Here is a 24774-nt window from a genome sequence, read left to right as displayed (position 1 = left end):
CCATGCAGAGTGAAAATAAAAAATAAGATAAAAATAATAACCCGGATTACCTAAAACTAAATAGTGTTCTTACAGTTGGTTACAGAATGACTGATCTTCTAGAATGTTCTCTAAAGCACCCCAGTTCACTGCAGCTCTACCCTAGAAATGTCGCGTTCTCTCTGTGAGGACAAAAAACAAACAAATAAACAAACGACCCCCCCCCCCCCCACAGTTTTATGATTTTTATGAGTCTTATATGGAAGAGATGAGAACAAGGCGACATCTTTGTTTGATTTGACTAACTGTGTCTTTATTATTGCTCTCAAGAGATTCCTAGGTGCCAAAGCTCCTACCACCCTGCCAAAGTGAAAAATGGACACGGTATAATATATGTTTATTTGGATGATTTTCAGAGATCATGCACATCATGCGTAGACTCTAATCCCATCATGAATGTGATGGAATTGAGACAGATCAAAGGAACAAACACTAACAGTTTAATGAGCATTGTATATGGGTGCCTGCTCTTGGCACAACCTATTAGCAACATGCAATATGCATTCAATCTATGAGCTAAAAGCTAAATTTATACTGTGTATAAGTTTCTACACAGAAACCAGGATCACACATCACGGGTTCATCAGATTTCAGCTCATTCTGAAACAGAGAGAGAGAGAGAGAGGGGGGGGGGGGGGAGGGCAAGGGAGAGAGAAACCATTAGTGACAGTAATGAACCACTTCAGTCAGCCACAAAGATCATCTGCCTCTGCCTTATATCTTACACTTCATTTATAACGTTTTACAGGATCTCTTATATACCCTGAGTAGTATTGTTTATCAGTGAAATTTTGATTTCTTGTTTGTTTTGATAACAGAATCACATGTAACCTGTTTCTGGCTTTTACACTTTAAGTATCTTGATATAGGCCTATCATTTAGATCAGTGATTAACTGACAGGCTGTAAGGTGTGCGTGAAACAGGCTTTTCCACCAGCTGTCCTTCAATAAACCTGATTCAAATCATCATGGTTCTGAGGAGCCACTCAATAGCAGAATCAGATTAAGAGACCAAATCTGGCAGGGGTGCATAATCCAGCCTTTGATACTTTTCAAAATAACAGAACCTATGCCCATACCTTTCACTTTGAGTTTGGTGGAGCACTCAGCCCTGCCAAATGAGTTGACAGCCACCACTTTGTACTCGCCGCCATCTTTGGCTCCAACCCTTAGGATGCACATTGAGCAGATGCCACATGCGTTGGTGATGAAGTAGTTGTTGTTGGAGTTGATGCAGATGTCGTTCAGGTACCACGTGATGTGGGGTGTTGGGTTGCCTCGCACAGCGCAGGTCATGTAGCACTGGTATCCTTTGGGGGGGGTGTGAACCTTCAGTGGCACCAGGATGGATGGTGGTCGCTCAAAGGTGACCATTGTTGGTATGTTTGGAATGAAAGTGACTATATAAGAGAGAGAAAGAGAATATTAAATAGGATGAATTTATTGACTGTGCGGCTGTAATGTAAGACTTTGTTATGCATAGCCTTGTACATAACCTGTGACTCAAACACTGACAAATAAACCCTTAATGATTCTCTGAAACAAATGTTTGTGCACTACGTGAAAGCTGTAGTGAGTCTGACATTCAGATGTGGACTTACAGAAATCCACACTTAGCCATACCAATTTTAAGTGCATTTAGATGACGCTCACAGATGGTGCTTTGGCGAGACATATGGAAGTGGCTCCCACTCACCTCTGTTGCTGTTGATACCCCAGGTTGGTGATTCAGATGGTTCAGAGAGGCCCATGTCATTTTTGGCGTAGACACGGAAGTGGTACTCTCGTCCTGAGTGGATGTTGGCCGTGTAGGTGGTACAGAACAGTCGGTCAGCGATGGTGCGCCAAATACGCGTGTTGGATTCATGCTCAGCTATCATGTAGTGCAGTCGGTCGTCCAGCTCCTGGTCTGGGGAGGGGGCCCAAGTGATGATGAGTTTACCATGCACCACCTGCTCCAGTTCTACTGGGCCAGGCCGTTTGGGCTCATCTGGAACCAGACAGGAAAAGTGTTGCCGATTTAGACTGCGACTATTTGTGTTCAGTCAGCGTTCTTCACAACAGTTTTTTGGGCTGAAGTTTTGGTGTGAGCTTCAGAAAGAACATAACTGTTTGGAATATATAGACTTTTAATGTACTTTTTATTCACTGAAAGTAAATCAACATTTCTGTGGTTTACATCTTATTAAAATTAATTTCCAATGGGGAACTGTCTTTGATCTGACATTTCATTTGGAAACGGAATGGTATTAATCCTCACAAAATTAAAGCGCTAGATCATGGAAACTTCACAAAAGATCAAAGGGTCATCCTCACAAACACTTTAAAATGCAAAAACAGACTTTGCAAACTGTTAAGATGGTAACTTTAAGTTGTACAAAATTTTCTCTTGAAGGTAGTTTTGAACTTGCATTATGCTGACCAAAAATTAAAAAAAATATCCCTTGTATTTAGCAAAGAACAGTTCTGAGGTTTTAAAAAGACACTTGTCGAAAGATCCACCTAAAGATGCAACTTAAATGCATGTTAATACTTGGAAAAAAAAGAAAAGACTTGACAGGGTGAAGTTAGTTATGGATGACATTACCTGTAACCCTGACTTCAATGTCAAAGCTGGCTTGGCCACTTGAGTTTTTAGCAATAATTGTATAGAAACCAGAGTCAGAGCGCTTTGAAGAGGGGATCACCAGCTGGGACATCCCCTCACCATTAACCACTTGAATCCACGGAGAAATGGGCTCATCATCTTTCAACCACTTGATTTCTGGTATTGGTTCGGCCTGGGACCAGGTGAAGATGAATAACAAAAATATAATTTTCAGTTGACTTCATAAGTGATCAACACTGCAGAGTGGTGTTGTCACAGTTATTGACAGGAGGGTGTTAACGTTTAATGTGTAATCAAGAACACTGTTAAGATAAAGATGAATCTTTACTTGGAGGATCTGAATTAAACACTGACCCAAATTGAAGTGTTTCTGTGAGACCAACCTCATAATTGATCTTGATCCTCACAGAATTGCCTGCTCTCACAACCATGAAGTCTTCAGGACTCTTGAACTGCGGCCTCACTGAGAATCAAACACAAATGTAGACACAGAATCTTTCATTGTATGAGAAATAGTTGTCCTAAGCTACATTTTTTAGAATAAAATATGAAACCCGGAGTTATAACACAGAGTATAACATAGAGAGCTAGAGACTAATTCAAGCCAAACTGGAAAATTAATATATGAATTGCATATATTGACAACTCGCCACCCACCCACCCACCACACACACACACCCACCACACACACACACACACACACACACACACACACACACACACCCTCTTTTGATTTATTTTCATGAGTGTAACAAAGTGTTATACATATAATGCTGAAACGCTTATTTTAGGCCAAAAGAAAATATGTTTTGCAGACTAAACATATCTGTGTCAAATAGGATTGATACATCATGGCAGATACATCATCAAAGACCATTACATATGGAAATATAGTCACTGCTGCACTTTAAAATGAAAATGTCAAACTGTCAAACAATGGCATCAGAAACAAAATGATTTTAGTCAAAGCATAATATCAAAGTGTCACCTGCTCATGATTAGGATATCCACATTTCCGTGAGCTTAATCACTGTAATATATCCTGAATTTCTAAATTATTAATCAAATACCTGTATCTCCACAGGTAATCTTGTATGATAAAAAAAAACGTATGCACATGGTTCAGAGAAATTTCATCAGTCTTTTTGTGCAACTGTCAAACAATTTCAATTTAACTTGAAGTTAATGAATATCCATTAAATGGATCTTTTAGAAATGCTTTGATCCCCTCCTTCTCAAAACACTACTTTAGTGTTTTCATGAATTTCATTACATTTACTTACTACATAATTTGTATTACCAAAAAATGAATAAAATAAATACAAAAATTCACTGTCCATCTTAATTCTTCAGTTCTGATTTTTCACCTGCAGAAAGTACTTCAGTAATTAATGATCACTAATTGAAAGGTGTTGGACTAACATTGTTACTTGGATGCCAGTTTGTAACTGTTTAAGCTTTGTTATAAAATGAGATGGCTGGGTTCAGATAACTAAGTAGTTGGGTGTGATTTTTTTTTTTTTTTTACATTTTTGATTGTACGGTTATGCTTTAGTGTAACCCTTCTTTAGCACATCAGCTTGGCTCCTTGCTCTCCTGCAGTTTTGCTCATTGAAACAGCAGTGTGTAAGAATTTGCCAAGTATATTAGGACACATAAAAGCATGTGAAATTCAAGGCAGAACTTTAGATGATTACTGTGAAAATGGTGAAATTTTGCTTAATAAAAGTGTAGTGTCGTCATGCATAATTTAACTTACTGTTGGGATTTTTTGCACAAATGAGTGCAGATGGCTTGCTAGGTTCTCCGGCTCCAGACACATTAATAGCTGAGACTCTAAACTCATACTCTGATCCTTCAGTCACATCTCTCACTGCATACTTCTCCGCTGTGCATGGGAAACAGGTGAGGATGTTCAAAGAACCTTTTCAGAGCTTGAACTCTAAGTAATCATTTATACAGTGAACTACAGTGGTAAAGTATCTATGCTGCACAGTTGTTTTAAGTTGTTTGGCAAATTTACAAATTTAAATTCGAAGCTTCTTAGCTTTGATACCTTCAATCGGCTCATTCACAGAGTTCAGAGCCACCCACTGGCTTGTGTCCTTCTTGCGTTTCTCCAGTAGATAACCCAGGATCTTAGTGCCTCCATCATCCTCTGGAGGAGCCCATTCCAAATTGATGCATGTCTTGGTTGCACTCACCAGTACTGGAGGAGCTGGTGGACCGGGGAACACTACAACACATAAAAAATAAGCATACCAAATACTCACTGCAGTGTAAATGTGAGCACTTGTCCATATGACAACTCTGGAATGAGTTAGCAGGAGCAAGGGGCTTGATGTGTCATTATCCCTCAATCATTATCCCTGATTGGGGACACCTGCTGGTGCCACTTATGCCTCTTGAGCAGTGTTTCTTAATCCTGCTCCTGGAGGCCCACTATCCTGCATATACTCTATCTCTCCTTGCTCTGGACACACCTGATTAGTATGATTAACATGCTCCTGATTGAATCAGGTGTGCTCAGCTAATCAAAAGTGCCACTGATGATTTATTTAACTTTGGCGTCATTGTAAATGTATGCAAATGAACGTAACATCTAGGCCATCAGCACACTGCTTCATTTCCCAACAGTGTGGTGACGTCAAGACAAACATTTTGGGGGTGACCAGATCACATGCCAGTGTTATCTACTTAAAGAAAAAAAACAGAAGCAGTAACGTCAGCACTGGAAAATGTGCCCCGTGTATCCATTTTTAATGAGAAGTTATATGTCTCCTCCTTTGATCATCTACATGAAGTGAGGGTTCAGTGATAGGGTCCATTCTTTCATTCCAAAGTAAAGTACTCTTTGAGGCTTCACTAGCTCTGGAAGGACTGAAAGTAATGTAAGGAACATGCTTTACAATAAATTTTCAGAGTCTGCTCTCAAGGTTTCCTTTGTATCTTACATGACTTTTGTGATATAATTAAAGAAACTCACCATATAGTAGTGAACTAATAGTGAACTAAACAGTGTTTTGTCTTCACAAAAATGTTGACATCTTCTCCAGTGGGTAGCACTGATGTTCATGCAAACTTCTGAGACTTACCCAAGGTCCCAGCCATGATGTGCTCAGTTTCGAAAGGGTCACTGAGGCCTTCTGGGTTTTCTGCATAGATACGGTAGATGTAGTTCCTGCCATGGGACACATTCCTGTCCCTAAAGCTCATGCGTTCGGCAGACACGTCACCCAGTTTCTTCCATAAGCTCTGGCCCACCTGCTGACGCTCAATGATGTAGTTTGTTATGGCAGAGCCGCCATCATCAGCTGATGGATTCCACTTGAGCTCAATGACAGAGGATGAACTTTCAATCAGATCCACAGGGCCTTGTGGTGGGCCAGGCCTGTCTGAAAAGGGGAGTGAAACGTACCAGTTTACTTTATGGACTAGTTATAAGCCCAAAATCGTCCCCAGAACACTCCAGTTTCAGTCCAAACTGTGAACAGCCATTGATTTGATAAAAGAGGCAATAGGAAAAAAAACAGTTTTCAGTATAATTCTGCTTATTTTGAAACAACTTCAATGGTATTGAACACTGATAGTTTTGTAGATTTTTAGAATGTTTCTAAAGAGTTTCCCAAGGGAAAGACTGATTTGTAGTTAAATGTTTGTCCTGTGCTAATTCTGAACCGAATTCCACCATTGGATGTTTCCTTACCAACTACAATGAGTCTGGATGTTGCTTCAGCGACGCCAAAAGGATTTTTGAGCTGCAGTTTGATTTCTCCAGAGTCAGAACGCAGGCAGTCTCTCATCAACAGACGAGTGTGGGCTGGTTCTCTCAATATTTTAACTCCGCCGCCATCCATCAGCTCAATGCCATCCTTAAACCACTTGATTTCCAGTGATTCACTTGGAGGATAAACCATCTTGAAAGAGGCATTTTGTCCCACTTTTATAATCACAGGCTTGGAGAACTTGTGTAATTCATCTTCATCAAACTCTGGTACATCTGTAAAGAACAGAGGACATTTTAATTCTTTGAAGTAGGGATGGTACTGAAATTGGATGTTAGGTCTGCCTCAAGATTCTCGCTTGTAATTATGGTAGTTAAGCCACAGCATCAGGCCTCTTATAGCTCTATAAGTGTTACACTACAAGCGGCTATGACCTAAATAACTGTTATATATAAATATAATAACACAAATCCTTAAGACTGAGATTATGGTGTGAGTAGAAAAGAGTAGAAAACAGATACACACACACGCACACAGACACTCCACTTCCACGTTATGAATTGCAGTGACATGACGTTACCTCCAACTTTCACCATTGCCTCAGACTTTGCCTCCTTTGCCTCAAACTGATATTGTCCAGAGTGGGAATCGTTGCAGCTTTGAATTTTCAGTATATGTGTATCTCCGTTTTTAGATATTGTCATGCCACCTTCTGAGGACAGCTTACAGACAGAGGAAAAGAAAAAGTGGAAAGACTTTTAGTACATAAAAGGACATATATTTTTTTACTCTTACTTATTTGCTTCTAGTATGTTTAGTAAGTCATTTAAAGATTTGCTTGTTGGCAAGTAAGTAAGTATGACCTTTTTATATAATTTAGTTTTCTTTTTGGTCCGGCATTCTTAAAAGTCCTATTTCTGAACACTTCGGATCATTCCCTGCTGTAACCCACCTGCTTCTGTTTGTCCAACAATTAGCTGATGAGAAAATACGCAGTGTTTTGGGCCTCCAAGGGTAGGTTTGGAAAGCACCACTTCAAACAAGAGTAGCATCCCAAAACAAAATGGCTTCAATGAGTTGTTCTTTTTTCTATTGTTCAGAGAGTGACACTCTGCAACAACTAACCTTTTCTCCATCTTTGGACCAGACACCATCAACTTTGTCAGTGTTTAGTTTACAGAGAAGCTCAGCTGGTTGGCCACGGACTGCATAGATGTCTGTCAATCCTTTAGCAATGAGCACATTTTCATCTGGAAAGACATCGGTAAAAATACCATCGGAATCATCATAGTGCTTACTTAACCCCCAAAACTATTTAATGGCTACTGAAAATTTGACATTTTAATGAACATTAAATGCATATTTTGGAAATAGTTGTGTCTGGCATGCTGCATATCATCAATCATTTTTTCATTGTGGAAAATAAAAAGCCATATTTAAAGTATTTTGGTAAAATCAACTTATTTTTCTCTTCTCCACAACCTGTAGTAGTGCCTGCGATTTAGTTAGAAACACCTTCAGTGAAACTGCCACTGCTCAGATGAACAGCGCCTGTAAAATTGAACTTGCAGATTTGCTGTATGTTGGACAAAGATTGGATGTCAGTGCCATATTCAGGCATTTTGTACACCGAACACCGAATCATTTGGCACAGCAAAAGATTTACAGATCATTGTTTGTGTTAAAAACAATTAGCAGACCATTTCCAAGTTCAAAAATGTAAATATTTTCAATGATAATAATTGTGAATGCTCCCCCCCTTCACATGGACACATATAGAAAAAGGCATTTTTTAAATATTTTTTGAGGGAAGGTTGATAAGGTTTTAAATAGTCATGTAAAATGAATAGCAATACAAATTAGTTAATTAATTTGTCTCGTCTGGATGTCATGTTCTATGATTTATACGTGAAACAATACCATTAGTTTTGTGAGAAATGAATGTCTGATCTCTTTGCATGTATGTTACACATCCTACATTGCACCAAAACTTGTTTTTAGTGATAAAAAAATGTTTCTTCGGTCTAACTTTTATTTTTTAAAATTTCAGTCATGTTAAATTTTAATATAATTTATATTTACATATACATGTCTTACCAGAGATGGCACCTGTCAGCCCTGAAAGGCCACCGTCTTTAGATCCGTCTGTACCTGAAAAGGCCTGCTCTGCACCAGTGCCTACTCAGCAATCATCGTAAATCATTAATATTCTTCAAAAGGTCATTTTAGGTCAACGTTTACCACACCACACTATTACTGTACACTAAATTTAGCTTTGATTAGCACTACTGAGAAGCTAATCTTGTTAGTGCATTATGTACTTGTTAGTACGTTACGCATCTTAAACCGCACCACAGTTTGTTTTTAGTTTCTTTAGTTCAGTCTTTTTTTTGTAGAATTTTTAGTTATGTTAAATTTTATGATATATTTAATGTTATATTCATGTTATATTCATGTCTTTTGGATCACAGATGGGCAGTAAATATTTGGGACATCTTACCAGAGACATCACCTTTCAGCCCTGAAATGTCACCGTCTTTTCCACCAGTGCCTGAAATGGCCTTTCCTGCACCAGTGCCTACCCAGCAATCATCATAAAACATTAATATTCTTCAAAAGGTCATATCAGAGTAACGTTGACCACACCACACGATTACTGTACACTGAATTCAGCCTTAGCTGGCACAATTCAGATACTAGTATTGTTAGCCCAGTGCATTTGACCTCTTAATTCTATGTCTCCTAGGTCTTGTTAAAAGTTTGAAGTACTATCTGAAGCACAAGTTTCACAAACTTTCCATGTAGTTTATATTAACTCATACAAGAGCAACATAAACTTAAGCTGAGTTATTCTGTGTTATCTATGTCACATTCTGATTGAATGTGCACCGCCTTGAAATAAGAGCATAAGCACAGTACGTTACAATTAGCTGACACAAGCAAACTTTACACACAGAAGCATATTACACAACCTGGAACAAAATTTGAACAACTTGTGAAAAAATTACATGTGTTATTAGATGCACACAAGTAAATGAAAGGAGGTGAACGTGTTCTGAGGGATGCATCATCACTCTCAAATTTTGAGTTTCTCTCAATACAGCTCTCAGAGCCAGAGAGGTGACTAGTAATTTTAAGGATACCTTAAATCAGTTTGTAATGGAACACTGATTTCTTCAGATAGGACATCAAATGATGTTACTGTACCAATTCACCACCTTGCTGTGATAGAATTTATACAGTGTATTGGTAAAATAGCTGCTGCAACTGAATGTCCTTGAAGTTCTGATTTGTGTGATATTGTTGAATCATTAGTAAAATATTCACACTTAGATCACTGAATGTGGATATAGGAAAAAATGGTAATGGTTTATTCACCTCAATGCTCAAATTGTCCTAATTTGAAATATTTGTCTATATTTTATCTGTTTTTCTCAGCAGAATGTTCTAGAAGCACATTTTTCTCAAGTTAACCTATTGCAAACAAACTTTCTTAGTAAGCTGATATTAATATAGCAGAGAATTTTTCATTTATTAAAGCTTTTAGTGCTCTACTGAGTTATCAGCCATTGCTTTTCAAATGGCATTCATGGTATTGATTTTTTTTAAAAAATTTCAGTCATGTTAAATGTTGATATAATTCATGTTTATATATATACATACATATCTTACCAGAGACATCACCTTTCAGCCCTGAACTGTCACCGTCTTTTCCACCAGTGCCTGAAATGGCCTTTCCTGCACCAGTGCCTACCCAGCAATCATCATAAAACATTAATATCCTCCAAAAGGTCATATCAGAGTAACGTTGACCACACCACACGATTACTGTACACTGAATTCAGCCTTAGCTGGCACAATTCAGATACTAGTATTGTTAGCCCAGTGCATTTGACCTCTTAATTCTATGTCTCCTAGGTCTTGTTAAAAGTTTGAAGTACTATCTGAAGCACAAGTTTCACAAACTTTCTATGTAGTTTATATTAACTCATACAAGAGCAACATAAACTTAAGCTGAGTTATTCTGTGTTATCTATGTCACATTCTTGTTGAATGTGCACCGCCTTGAAATAAGAGCATAAGCACAGTACGTTACAATTAGCTGACACAAGCAAACTTTACACACAGAAGCATATTACACAACCTGGAACAAAATTTGAACAACTTGTGAAAAAATTACATGTGTTATTAGATGCACACAAGTGAACGAAAGGAGGCGAACGTGTTCTGAGGGATGCATCATCACTCTCAAATTTTGAGTTTCTCTCAATACAGCTCTCAGAGCCAGAGAGGTGACTGGTAATTTTAAGGATACCTTACATCAGTTTGTAATGGAACACTGATTTCTTCAGACAGGACATCAAATGATGTTACTGTACCAATTCACCACCTTGCTGTGATTGAATTTATACAGTGTACTGGTGAGATAGCTGCTGCAACTGAACGTCCATGAAGTTTTGATTTGAGTGATATTGTTGAATCATTAGTAAAATATTCACACTTAGATCACTGAATGTGAATATAGGAAAAAATGGTAATGGTTTATTCACCTCAATGCTCAAATTGTCCTAATTTGAAATATTTGTCTATATTTTATCTGTTTTTCTAAGCAGAATGTTCTAGAAGCACATTTTTCTCAAGTTAACCTATTGCAAACAAACTTTCTTAGTAAGCTGATATTAATATAGCAGAGAATTTTTCATTTATTAAAGCTTTTAGTGTTCTACTCAGTTATCAGTTATGAAATAGTTTTCACACCATCCAAAAGCCATTGTTTTTCAAATGGCTTTCATGGTATTGATTTTTTTTTTTATATTTCAGTCATGTTAAATGTTGATATAATTCATGTATATATATATATATATATGTACATATCTTACCAGAGACATCACCTTTCAGCCCTGAAATGTCACCGTCTTTTCCACCAGTGCCTGAAATGGCCTTTCCTGCACCAGTGCCTACCCAGCAATCGTTATAAAACATTAATATTCTCCAAAAGGTCATATCAGAGTAACGTTGACCACACCACACTATTACTGTACATTGAATTTAGCCTTAGCTGGCACAATTCAGATTCTAGTATTGTTAGCCCAGTGCATTTGACCTCTTAATTCTATGTCTCCTAGGTCTTGTTAAAAGTTTGAAGTACTATCTGAAGCACAAGTTTCACAAACTTTCTATGTAGTTTATATGAACTCATACAAGAGCAATATAAACTTAAGCTAAGTTATTCTGTGTTATCTATGTCACATTCTCGTTGAATGTGCACCGCCTTGAAATGGGAGTATAAGCACAGTACGTTACAATTAGCTGACACAAGCAAACTTTACACACAGAAGCATATTACACAACCTGGAACAAAATTTGAACAACTTGTGAAAAAATTACATGTGTTATTAGATGCACACAAGTAAATGAAAGGAGGTGAACGTGTTCTGAGGGATGCATCATCACTCTCAAATTTTGAGTTTCTCTCAATACAGCTCTCAGAGCCAGAGAGGTGACTGGTAATTTTAAGGATACCTTGAATCAGTTTGTAATGGAACACTGATTTCTTCAGATAGGACATCAAATGATGTTACTGTACCAGTTCACCACCTTGCTGTGATTGAATTTATACAGTGTACTGGTGAAATAGCTGCTGCAACTGAACGTCCATGAAGTTCTGATTTGAATGATATTGTTGAATCATTAGTAAAATATTTACACTTAGATCACTGAATGTGGATATAGGAAAAAATGGTGATGGTTTATTCACCTCAATGCTCAAATTGTCCTAATTTGAAATATTTGTCTATATTTTGTCTGTTTTTCTCAGCAGAATGTTCTAGAAGCACATTTTTCTCAAGTTAACCTATTGCAAACAAACTTTTTTAGTAAGCTGATATTAATAGCAGAGAATCTTTAATTTATTAAAGCCTTTAGTGTTCTGCTCAGTTATCAGTTATGAAATAATTTTCGCACCATCCAAAAGCCATTGTTTTTCAAATGGCATTCATGGTATTGATTTTTTTTTTTTAAATTTCAGTCATGTTAAATGATGATATAATTCATGTTTATATATATATATATATACATATCTTACCAGAGACATCACCTTTCAGCCCTGAAATGTCACTGTCTTTTCCACCAGTGCCTGAAATGGCCTTTCCTGCACCAGTGCCTACCCAGCAATCATCATAAAACATTAATATCCTCCAAAAGGTTATATCACACTATCGTTTACCACACCACACCACACCATACAAAAATAACCCTAAAAATAAAAAAAAATAAAAAAATAAAATCTTCTGCCTTTGTCCAATCTTTGTTTTTTTTTTTTTTTTTTTTTAAGAAGTTTCAGCCATGTTAAATTGTATGATACAATTCATGTTAATATATTTAAGTTTTCTAGACCTACATTATGCAATACACACATGGGGCTTCTTACCAGAGACAGCACCTGTCAGCCCTGAAATGCCTCGGTCTTTTCCATCTTTAGATTCCTGTGTACCTGAAATGGCCTTTCCTGCACCAGTGCCTACCCAGCAATTATCACAAAACATTAGCAACCTCCAAATGTATCATATCAGACTAACGTTTACCACACCACACTATTACTATACATTGAATTTAGCTTTAGCTTGCACAATTCAGATACTAGTATTGTTAGCCCAGTGCATTTGACCTCTTAATCCTATGTCTCTACAGCTTGTGAAGTATGTGTGCTATTAGATGCACACAAGTAAACAAGAGGAGGTGAGCACGTTGGGAGAGATAAATCATCCCTGTCAGATTAAGAGTTTGCATTTTTCTCTCAATACAGCTTTCAGAGAAGCAACTGGTAATTTCAAGAGAATACCTTACATCTGTTTTAATGAAATGGTGATTTCTTCACACAGGACATCAAACAATGTCACTGTACCCATTCAGCATTTTGCTGTGACTAAATTTAAATATGTTCCTGAAATTACTGCTGCAACTGAACATCTTTGAAGTTCTGACTTGAGCGATTTTGGTCAATTGTTATGTAAATATTCAGATTTAAATCACTGAATGTGGATATAGAAATAAATGGTAAAGGTTTATTCACCTCAATGCTCCAAACAGTTCTAACTTGAAATATTAATCTGTATTCCTCAGCAGAAGTTTCTGGAAGTGCATTTATCTCATGTTACCCTGTGCCAAACACAATCTTTTACCAAACTGATATTAATATAATAGGGAATTATTTTTCTATTATTAAAGCCTTTAGTTTTCCACAGTTTGTTAAGCTGAGTTATCAGTTATGAAACAGTTTTCACACCATCAAAAGCCATTGTTTTTCAAATGGCTTCCATGATACTGAGGTTACAATATTAATGCTGTAGTTGATATGTTCTTTGAGATCTTACCAAGGCCTGAGTTGTCACCCTGTTTGTCAGAAGCTACACTCACACCACCACCCTTTGCTAGACGACCTAACAGTTATTTTAAACAGTCAAAAGTTATTGAACACACAGAAATATACTTCCATCTCCATTTCCTCTTCTTACTGTTGCAAACCACAGGGCTAGTAATATGAAAAGCACATGTTTTACAAGTAGAATATATGACACAACTCCTTGATAAACTCACATGCAATATTTAGGCAAAGTACAGTCAATAGAAAATTATAGTTTAGTACAAGTGTAACAGTAAATGTATTGAAACCAAATCATTTTGGATGGACTCATATTTAGGATTGTGAACCAAATGATTTACAGCCAGACAAGGATAATTGTTGTAAGTACAATAAAACTTGTTGTGTTTTAATTTTCTTACTGATGACCTTACTCGACCTTACGACCTTGCCTATTTAACACAGCACTTTGGCTTGTGTGCTGAACATTATTTCATTGTGGCAAAGCCCAGGAAGATGTTATCTATTTGCAAAGTTCTCTGAGATGGTAAGTGAAAATATTAAGCCAAATCTGAAAGATCCCACAACATCAATTCACTCTCCTTTACCAAATGAAAGAAAAGCACAGTTTGGATTTTTCTTTTATTTCCCCCTTGTGCCAAAAAAATACCAAACTACAACCTCAAACCGGTGATACATAATGTAGTGTATGTTTAAGTCCTGACTGTTTAGTGAAAGGGATATTTAAGTCAAAACTTAAGAATTCTAAAAAGTAAGTTACCTGTACTGGTGCATGTAATTTTGGTTGTCTTACCTTCCACTTTGGGTTTGGTGCCAGTGTCAGTGCTGGCAGCAGGGGGCATATCTTCAGGAGTTTTTTCGGTTAAGCCTTTTCCTGTGTCTGAGACCCCCGAGCCAGACCCTGCATCAGAAACTGGACCTGAAGCAGAGTTACTACCGCCTCCAGTATCCGATTTCTCCGCTTTTTCCACCTTTGCAGCTGCTATCTTTTCCTCTCTCTCCTTCTGAAGCTTGGACTGCTGCTCTTGAGCAATTTTCTGTAGGTCCAATCCCGAGCCACCGGCCTGAGTTGTTTTACGGGCTTTCTTTTTCCCTCGCAAGTTAGGATCGTCATCAGCTGGACACGACACAACAAATCAATGATGAGAAATACAAGACATTTTTTATGTTTAATTTATTACATTTTTGAGATTTTTTAAACTAAACCAAATTAAATTAAAATTTTGATTAAAGCTCTGTGATTGCATGTACACACTGTAAACAGTAAGCAGTGAATTTGACCTCTGCATTTATCCCATCCATACACACCAGTGGTGAGCACACATAAACACTAGGCACAGGAGCAGTGGGCAGCACACCTGTGCCTGGGGGGCAGTTGAGAGTTAAGTGCCCCTAGGCACACACAACCACTAGGTGTAGGAGCAGTGGGCAGCACACCTATGGGGGGCAGTTGGATGTTCCCTGCTGTTCTAGTTCACATTACTGAAGGTAAATAAACTTTTAAGACAGATGAATATGCTGATTGTAGAGTCTCTGTTGTGGGCTTTTGGCCAAAGTATGTATGAGGTTAGACAGTTAGGATGTTCTCACCTTCCACGATGAGCCAGGCATTGCAGGACTTGATTCCTGCTACAGCAGCATAGATGCCTTTATCCACCTGCATGCAGTCCTTCACCACCAGCCTGTGGATGAGCTTGTCCTCAGACACAGTGATGTCATACTTTTCCCCTTGTTCAAGAGGGTTGTTCTTTCCCACCCACATGATCTTGGAGAAAGGATTTGACAGGACACACTCAAACACAGCATCCTCTCTTTCCTTGGCCTTCACCTCCTGAATCTTCACCAAGAAGTCGATCATTGGAACTGTAAAGAAAATGGAATGCAAGTACATGATTAATCTTTGATGGAAACTTGGAGGTGTGGAGTGATAAGGGTGGGGGGGCAAAAGATGTCTTGGGGAGCCCAAGATAACTTTAGTTTGTCAGGACTGATGGACCTAGCGCTCTTATTTACTATAAATCAACTTAAAGGTGATATTTGAACTTATCATCTGACATGGACATCACTGTTTCATTAAAGAGCATCTAAACAAAATTGAAATGCTTTATTACTTGCAAGGAACTTTCTCAGTAAAATTAGCATCATAGTTATCTTCTAATTAGCAGCCATCAACAGATAGTCAATTTGCAGTTCTTGTTCAGGTAGCTTCCAGTGCGCCCGAGAAGATAAAAATGTGTCTGTGATGTGTTACTGACCACAAAATTATGTCTTACAGAAACAAAGAGCAGACTGTTCTCTGGCCGTTCACTTACTCTTAAAGTCAGTGGAGAACATGGTGACATCCTCAACATCAATCTGATAGAGCCCAGCATCATCTGGAAGAAGATCTTTAATGGTGAACACGTACTTCTTGCCACATTGTTTCAGTTCGTGCTTCATCTCCATGTCAAGGTCTTTGGAGTATGGAATCATTTCACCATCCTGAAAGACAGAGCTCAAAAATGTTCAGGCCTAAGCCCTAGCAACACAGTAAAGCTTACTTTACTCTTAAATTGCAAGAGGACTCAGATGTTTCATATTTTGTTATTGTCTGGTAACTGGTCTTAACATTATGAGTGAAAACAGTTTGGTCATAGAGTCAGCAGAGCATTTTGTCTGCAACACCACGTTTTCAAATAAAATAAAAAACAATGAAAAAATAAGTGTTTTTCAAAAGATATATTTTGAAGGCTGAAGAAGGATCAGATCTAAGGGCCAAGTAAAGCACAGAGCATGAATGCTCTATGAATCTGTCATCATGCCTGTTTTATCTTACCTTGAAGATGAAAATTCTGCTGCTGGGGTCTATGAGGTCCATGTCAAGTTCAAACTGTGCTGAGCCATTTGCTTGGACTTCAATATGTTTGAGGTTAGAAATGCTTTTCACAAACTGTATGAAAGTCACACGAAGAAACAAGAAGAGTATGAGTCAGTTATAACCTTTTGCATGACAACCTCTTAACATTTGTGTAAAACGATGTGTAATAACAGTTCAATAAAAGTTGCTATTAATTGTAACTATCAACTGGCAAACCTTTTCTCAAAACCTTTATCTTCACCCTAACAATTTTAATCAAAATCCAATGTAACTGAATGAGGAATCATGATTCATTGGTTGAGATTTGAGTACTATGCAAAATTGACATAAATTACACAGGGAAAAATGCAATGCCATTGATTGGCAAGGTACATTTGAATTGAGAAAAGTTCTCATTTTAAAGGGAAAAAATGATAAATTCTTAGAAGAGGAGAGTTTAATGTAAGAATATGACCTGATTTGCCATGATCATGCATATAGTAACTATAGAGGTACCTGTGCCTGCTCCTCTTCTCTCTCTCTCTTCAACTCATTGAGTTTCTTCAGCATCCAGCGGAAGTCAGTCACTCCGTATTCAGCACAGATACGCTCGTAATCTTTCTTATCAGCACTTAGCAAGATTTCCCAGAACTTTGGATCAATTTCTCCATCTTTCTTTGGTTCACTTTTTGGACGCACTTTGCTGTAGGGAGAAAGGATGACTTGTAATTGATTTCTCTCTCTCTTTTTTAGTTTTTTTCCAATGAATAAACATACCTTCTTTCACAAGCATGTAGCTTGGAGAAACTACACACAACATTCATAAATGAAAGGAGATCTCATTGACAGGAGGTTTAAAGGACAGGAGATCTCATTGACAGAAGGTATAAAGCATGTCTTAGGATAGGAACAAGGTGAATGAGTGTACATGAGTTTTGCACATGTTAAGCTGTCCCCCACCTTTTTCTTTTAAGCACCATTTTAAGCTCATTTGGATCCACTTCCGGTGGAAAGGAAAACAAACAAACAAACAAACAAACAAAAATACAACAACAACTGAATAGCTGAACAACTTATTTATTTATGTATGTTGAGTTGAATGTTTGTTTTATCTGGTTATTCAAAGATATATTCAAGAGTATGTTATAATATTTAATTAACAGTCATGAGTTCTGCTCACCTGTAGCTTCTGCTTTTCCTTTTTCCATTTTGAATCCAACTGAAAGAAACATGGAACTGTTTTATTACATCTTGAATGATGAACAAACAAAACATGGCACTCAAGACATGACAGCCATATTAAAAGTTATGAATATGATTATGGTACTCATAACTGTCAACAATGGTGAGTTATAATGTGACAAGTTTTGAGTCAAACAGTAAAACATGGGGTTCATTCTCTACTGATGTCAAGTATTGATTGATTTGAGCACCCAATTGTGGAGAACACACACACACACACACACACACACACACACACACACACACACACACACACACACACAAACTATCTATCTATCTATCTATCTATCTATCTATCTATCTATCTATCTATCTATCTATCTATCTATCTATCTATCTATCTAAGGGGTGGAAGTAACAAAAATTAACTGATAAAAACGGAGGTGATGAAAAATGTATGTGAATTGAAAAATAGAAAGGTAGAAATGGATGTGACCTGAAAAACAGAGTGATAAATTGTCAGTTGATTTGATAGACTCAGTTGACATTTGTCCTTTACAGCAAGTAATTTTGTTACTTCGGTTTATCATTTACAGCAAGTAATTTTTGTCACTTCTGCCCAAAATCACAAACCATGCCCACTGACAAACTGATCAGGTTTTTGGCTCTAAACTTGAAGGGAGCTTAGAATCTTGTGCCACTGCTCAAAAGCTGAAATTAAGATGGTAAGTTCAGTGGGCGTGGTTTGTAACTGACATTTTGGGCGGAAGTAACAAAAATTACTTGCAGTAAACAATCAACTGAACTAACCAGAATTACTTGCTGTAAAGGATAAATGTCAGTCGAGTTTATCAAATCAATTGACAGTTTATCACTCTAAATTTCACTTCACATATATTTTTATCCCTCTTTTTTTCAATTCATGTGCATTTTCATCACCTCCATTTTTATCAGTTAATATTTGTTACTTCCACCCTTGAGGCTGCTTTCCTTAAATGATAAATGGCAATTTGTGTTGTGAACAATGAATGATGAATGAAAATGATGAAACATGGCTCTGTTTTCATCATATCAAGACAGTTTTAAGCAAATCAGCTTTACATTAATCAAATCACTTAATAATTTATCCCTCTATTTTTCATTTCACATCCATTTTTACTGCTCTATTTTTCAGTTCACATGCATTTTCATCACCGCCATTTTTATCAGTTAATTTTTCACCCCTCATATCTATCTATCCATCTATCCATCTATCTATCTATCTATCTATCTATCTATCTATCTATCTATCTGTCTGTCTGTCTGTCTGTCTGTCTGTCTGCCTGTCTGTCTATCTATCTATATATTTTATAAAACTAGACAAGACATTTTTAAATTCTCTTCAACTCATTACCTCTGATAACATTAAGCATCACAGTGACCATGGCTCTTCCAAACTCATTGGAGGCAAAGCATTTGTAAGTGTCCCCTTGGTCAGGAGACACATTAGGCATCTATTGAATTGGGAAAAGAGCAACACATTCAATTAGTCACTTAAATTAGCTGTAAAGGGCTCAGGCCCTCACAGCCATTCGGTCAGCTTCTAAACGGCCTTACCTCAATGGTGTGCTCTCGGGAAACAGGATCATATTTCATCTGATATTTCTGCGGATCTGAGACATCACCGTTATTGCGAGTCCAGGTGACAGTTGGAGCAGGTTCCCCTATTACAATGGCTTTAAAAACCGCCAATTTACCTGTCAGGCAGGACACGGATCTGAGAGATGATGTATTGGCTATACAACGGCCAGTACATCTAACACATTGAGTACCTGGGCACAGGGGCGCTGCTAGAAGTTTTGGGCCCTATGAAAGAATGTAACATACTTATAATAATAATAATAAAGATAGCTGCAAGGAGCAATGAAGGGGCCAAGCAGCTCATGGGTACCAAGTAGACAAGTAATCTGAACAGCCCCTGAAGAAGACCCCTGTCCATCACAGGATGAGCAGACACATTGACACCCACTCTTACACTCACACCTCGGGGACATTCCATGAAAGTCAACATGGGGCTTTTAAGGCCTGCCATAGAAAACCATTGAAGTAATAATCATACCAAGATGGCTGAAATACAAAATTGCCAACACAGAGAGTTCATAATTTCTCATCTAGCATCCTCATCTGTGATAATGCTGAAGAAATCTGGTTGAAATAATCTGGTCTCATCCTGGAGTAATGGGTGCTGTAAGATATTTGTGTATGTTTTTTCTGGTATAGTGCCCCCATGTGGCCAAATTCCATGAAATTTTGTGGATACCCATCACTCCCCCTCCTAATGATGTGTACCAAATTGGGCATCAATCCAACCAAGCATTGCTGAGATATGCTCACTTCCTGTTTTGGAGGCTTCACCGTTGAAATTTATTTGACGACAGTGACCATATCATTTGGCCTAGCACAATAATTTCATAACCTTTGGTCAGAACCTTCTGTGGATGATATATACCCAATTTTGTGGTGATAGGATGAAAGGTCTAGGACAAGTTCGCAAAAAATTCAACATGGTGGACAATTCCATATGGCAGATTTCAAGAAAATGGGTCCATTCTACTCATCACGATGCAGGGATTCAGGGACAGTAAAGCTTACTGGGCTAGGTCAAATGGTTAAGAAGGTATAAGAAAAAATGTCCTCTAGAGTTTGGCCTGTGGGTGGTGCTAGAGCCAATAATGGAGTGACACCAAATTTACGCTGCTCTATGAGGGTGCCAAATTTCATCACAATCCATGAAGGGCTTCTATGGTCTGCAACTGAAAATTTCTAAGATGGCTGACAAACAAAATGGCTGACAGGTTGGGGTCATAATATTCCTGTTAGGGCTCGATACTGTGATGATGCACAAGAAGTTCCAGTGAAATATCTGCTTTTGTCTTGGAGTTATGGGTATTTTAATGCATTTTTAAAATGTTTTTCTGTTATAGGGCCACCATGTGGCCAAATTTCATGAAACTTGGTTGGAACCCAGTACTTCCCCTCTCAATGAATTGTACCAAGTTTGGCTTGTAACCAGCAAAGCATTGCTGAGATATAGCTCACTTCCTGTTTGGAGCCTTTGCAATCGAAATTCATAGGATGACAGCGACGATACCATTTGCCTTAGCAAAATTCTTTTGATAGCTCCAGATGATAGGTAACAAATTTGGTGGTGATAGGGTCAACGGTCTATGGCTAGTTTGCAACAGTAGATCTTTCAAAAAATTCAAAATGCCAGAAAATCTAATAGGCGGAAATTGACATCAGTGGGTCCATTTGACTTGCCGTGACCCAAGAACTCAGGAAAAAGAAAAGATCACAACTCTAGGACAAAGGGTTCAAAAGTTATAGTAAAAAAAGTAGCTTGAAATTTGGCCTGTTGGTGGCGCTAGAGGGATGTATGAATTGACCCCAAATTTGGTGCCTCGATACCTGGCAGTGTCCTCTATCAATGTACTGAATTTCACAAAAATCCACCAAGGGGTTCATGGGGCTGCCATAGACTGCCATGGCAGAACGTATAATAATAATGGATCTAACAATTACAATAAGTGCCTGCACCTTCGTTGCTTGGCCCCTAATAATAATAATAATGATAATAATAATAATAATAATAATGTTCTATGAGGGCCCCATGTCGGTGCTGGGCCCTTGGAATCGTCCTAAGCACCCCCACCCCCTTAAGGCTGCCCAAAGCTGAGCAGTGGTCTGCTAATTAGCAAGAAATGTTATTAAACAGAAGCCATATAACCATGCATTTAAGTCCTTGTAAGTTCACAAATAACAGAAAGGCTTATTGATTTTTTCAGCATTTCATCAAAGTGTTCTTGCATTTAAATGGCTCTGGTTTACGATTTTTTACCCCATTACTCTGAATGTACTTTATTACCCTGAAAGTGTTAGTTTCAAGATGTTAACGATAACATCCTTGGCTTGAATCTGTGGGAGTAATTAAGCAAAACTGTCATGACACTAGACACCCTCTCTGTATTCAATGTAAAACTAGATGGCAAAATAGTGAAAAACTGTTGATAAAACTATTCAAACAATTTGAACAATGGCAAGGGTGCTTACTCTTCCATCAAAAAGAGGGGACTGGAAATGATGATGCTGTTGAAAATACTTTGCTACGGACAGACTTCGGTTCTTACCTTCCTGGATGGTTAGTGCAATAGGTTTGCGTGTAAAGTCAGGATGGCTTTTTCCTTCAGGTATCTCCTCCACAAACTGGGTGATCATCACACCAGGAACCTTGGATCTCTTTTTTATCCCCACTAGTTACATAGGAAACACTCATTTCAACACATTCAGTACATTATAACATCAGATATATTAAGGTGGACTATGAACAATCATGTGGATGTTACAGTGTGCAGAACAATAGATTTAATTTAACAATGCTTGTTGCTTTTACCAGTGGTGAAATCCAGTTAGCACATCCACAGAGAACAAGATACTGGTCATACTATTCATACATTATGAATAGCACGAACAGTAAATACTCAGCACACATCAGTCAGGCAGAAGTGGATGTCAGCGTTTACTGTGTACTGAATTATTGCAGAACTTATCAAAATGGTAAAGTGAAGAACATGTCACTTGCAACAGGTGAAGAGAAAACACTGAGCTCTTCAGCAGTCCATGTTACCATCAGTGCAATCATATACCGATAACAAAACCATACATAACCAGTGTGTGTCACTCAAGCATTATCAAATTCAATACATTATAACATTGGATAATATTAAAGTGGATGATGTACAATCATGTAAATGTCACAATATGCAAAACAATAGATTTAATTTAACAATGCTTGTTGCTTTAACCAACGGTGAAATCCAGTTAGCACATCTGCAACGAACAAGATACTGGTCATACTATTCATACATTATGAATAGCATGAACAGTAAATACTCAGCACACATCAGTCAGGCAGATGTAGATTTCAGGATCTACTGTGTACTGAATTATTGCAGAACTTATCAAAATGGAAAACTGAAGAACATGTCACTTGCAACAGGTGAAGAGAAAACACTGAGCTCTTCAGCAGTCCATGTTACCATCAGTGCAATCATATACCGATAATGAACCTGTACGTAACCAGTGTGTGTCACTCAAACAGTGAAGGGAATAAATGCATATTCCATGCATGCCTTGTTGCAGGCAAGAGCAAAAAAGCAAATACCACGACTCTGATATTCGGATTTGCTGTCATCCTACCTTCCATTTGGAGATTGTCTTCTGGATTCAGATCTGCTTATGTGGGAGCATGGTGAGCATAAATGAGGATAAACTGGATAGCAGAAATGTAGCATGTAGCTCCTGTTCTAGTGCTGCAACTGTTAGTGAGTGTTATGGTAAGTAAAGCTGTGGAGAGCCCTATAATAAGTTACAAAGGATGACCTAAAATGTACAGTGTTAAGGACGGTGTCCACTTAGTGAAAAAGCTATATGGTAATATATTTCAAATTCTCTAACACTAGAAGCAAAGGACACGTTAGAATTTGAGAATTCACTGAATGGCATAAATGCTGATATACCAAAGGCAATGGGGTTGCTAATGCTATGCTGTAGGCCAGATTGTGACTGTTAGTCACAGTGCACCTGACTCAAGCAATGCGTCTCAGAGCCTGCAGCTGAACTCAGAAGTATCTTGACAAAAAAGTGTCTCTTCACAAAATCTGGATTAATCCAGTTATTTACATTTTGATCCAGTTATAACATTTAAGGAAGAATGTGAATTTTGTTTTGATCAAACAGTTAAATTGTTCAATGATTAGTTGTGTGTGTGTGTGTGTGTGAGAGAGAGAGAGAGAGAGAGAGAGAGAATGAGGGAGAGGAGATGAGTGTTTACCTTGGCCTGTTCCAGTGGGCTCATTTATTTTAGATTTTTTAATCTTGAACATCTTGAAGGTTGTAGTTACTCCAGCTGCAGAGTTACATGAGATGGATTAAGAGTTAAATCTGCAAGAAAGAATTGTTCATAATTCATGTCAGCTCCTGATTATGAACAGAAGTCTCCTCTAGAGGTCACTGTACACACATTACTAAAACTGTGCTCTATTTTACTCCTGCTGTTACTCTCCACTGATTCGTCTCCATTATCGCTCAGCGCTTTAACACTGATTAAAGTCATTAATTGTTGCCATTCAGCTCAGTTAATCTCAGAGAGTAAAGAATGTCCAAGGAGCTCGACTACTTTATTAAAACATCAGGATATAGGCACATCAGTGCTAGAGGACAGAAGATGCTCAAATATCTCTACTGCGTTTGCTCAACAATGTAGCAATCCACAAATATGTCATAATTCTTCATCCCTCTAAGACTTATTCACAAACATTTATTCATCATTAAAATAAATGATGGGTAATTCTTCATGCCTGTGAAGAGGTATAACATTCTGGTATAAATTAACCCGTCTGGTCACATTGCCACAGTAACTGCCTAGCACTGAAAACCGAAGCACAAGTTCATAGTTTAATGTAATGTATGTGAGCAATAACAGCTACAATACGGCTTATTGAAGGTGCTAGTTTATGGGGTTGGTGGGTTGGTGGTACAGAGTGTCCGTCGGTCATGTGGGGAAACCTAATCCCATCGTGTCATCTGTCTTGTCCTGCCGGTGAAAGTAGACAGCGGGTGCTGCTAATCTTTTGGCTGCACCATTTGAATTGAGACCAATATGTCTGCTGTTGGAATGTAATGTTGACATGTTTTGAGTAATCTGTGTACTTGTCATTATCTCTACTAAATCTTGGAGTGGAAATGAGGGAGGACACAAGGCATGCTGGAACTCTGCCATGTGACAGTAAGAGAAGGGAAGAGACACACAGACTCCTGTCGGCAATCGCCAATTTCAAAGCTCTTCTTAACATTGTCCCAGACTGCAAATGGGCACTTTGGGAGATATCACTGCAAGACAGAAGCTTCTTAAAAAATGATTTACTGTCTGAGCTTGTGACAGTGTTTCAGAGGTGCGTTCAGTATG

General features: G+C 38.0%; 1 protein-coding gene across 1 annotated transcript; it reads right to left on the bottom strand.

Annotated features, from left to right (window-relative positions):
- Positions 1 to 1005: 1005 nt before the first annotated feature.
- On the bottom strand, positions 1006 to 23692 carry LOC115815255 (immunoglobulin-like and fibronectin type III domain-containing protein 1). Its single transcript, XM_030778212.1, has 19 exons — positions 23641 to 23692; positions 21938 to 22060; positions 19368 to 19507; positions 19165 to 19264; positions 17106 to 17287; positions 16569 to 16682; positions 16066 to 16234; positions 15344 to 15616; positions 14547 to 14870; positions 7498 to 7622; positions 6953 to 7094; positions 6354 to 6647; positions 5743 to 6042; positions 4704 to 4883; positions 4407 to 4535; positions 3031 to 3110; positions 2627 to 2819; positions 1736 to 2029; positions 1006 to 1439 (listed from the first exon to the last, which is right to left on the bottom strand). Exons 1-19 carry the CDS (start codon positions 23690 to 23692, stop codon positions 1006 to 1008), a joined length of 3648 nt encoding a protein of 1215 aa, XP_030634072.1.
- Between the last annotated feature and the right edge of the window lie 1082 nt (positions 23693 to 24774).

Source organism: Chanos chanos, chromosome 6 (genome assembly GCF_902362185.1).
Source record: "Chanos chanos chromosome 6, fChaCha1.1, whole genome shotgun sequence".
Taxonomy (NCBI): Eukaryota; Metazoa; Chordata; class Actinopteri; order Gonorynchiformes; family Chanidae; genus Chanos; species Chanos chanos.
This window is presented reverse-complemented; position numbering and strand designations above follow the sequence as displayed.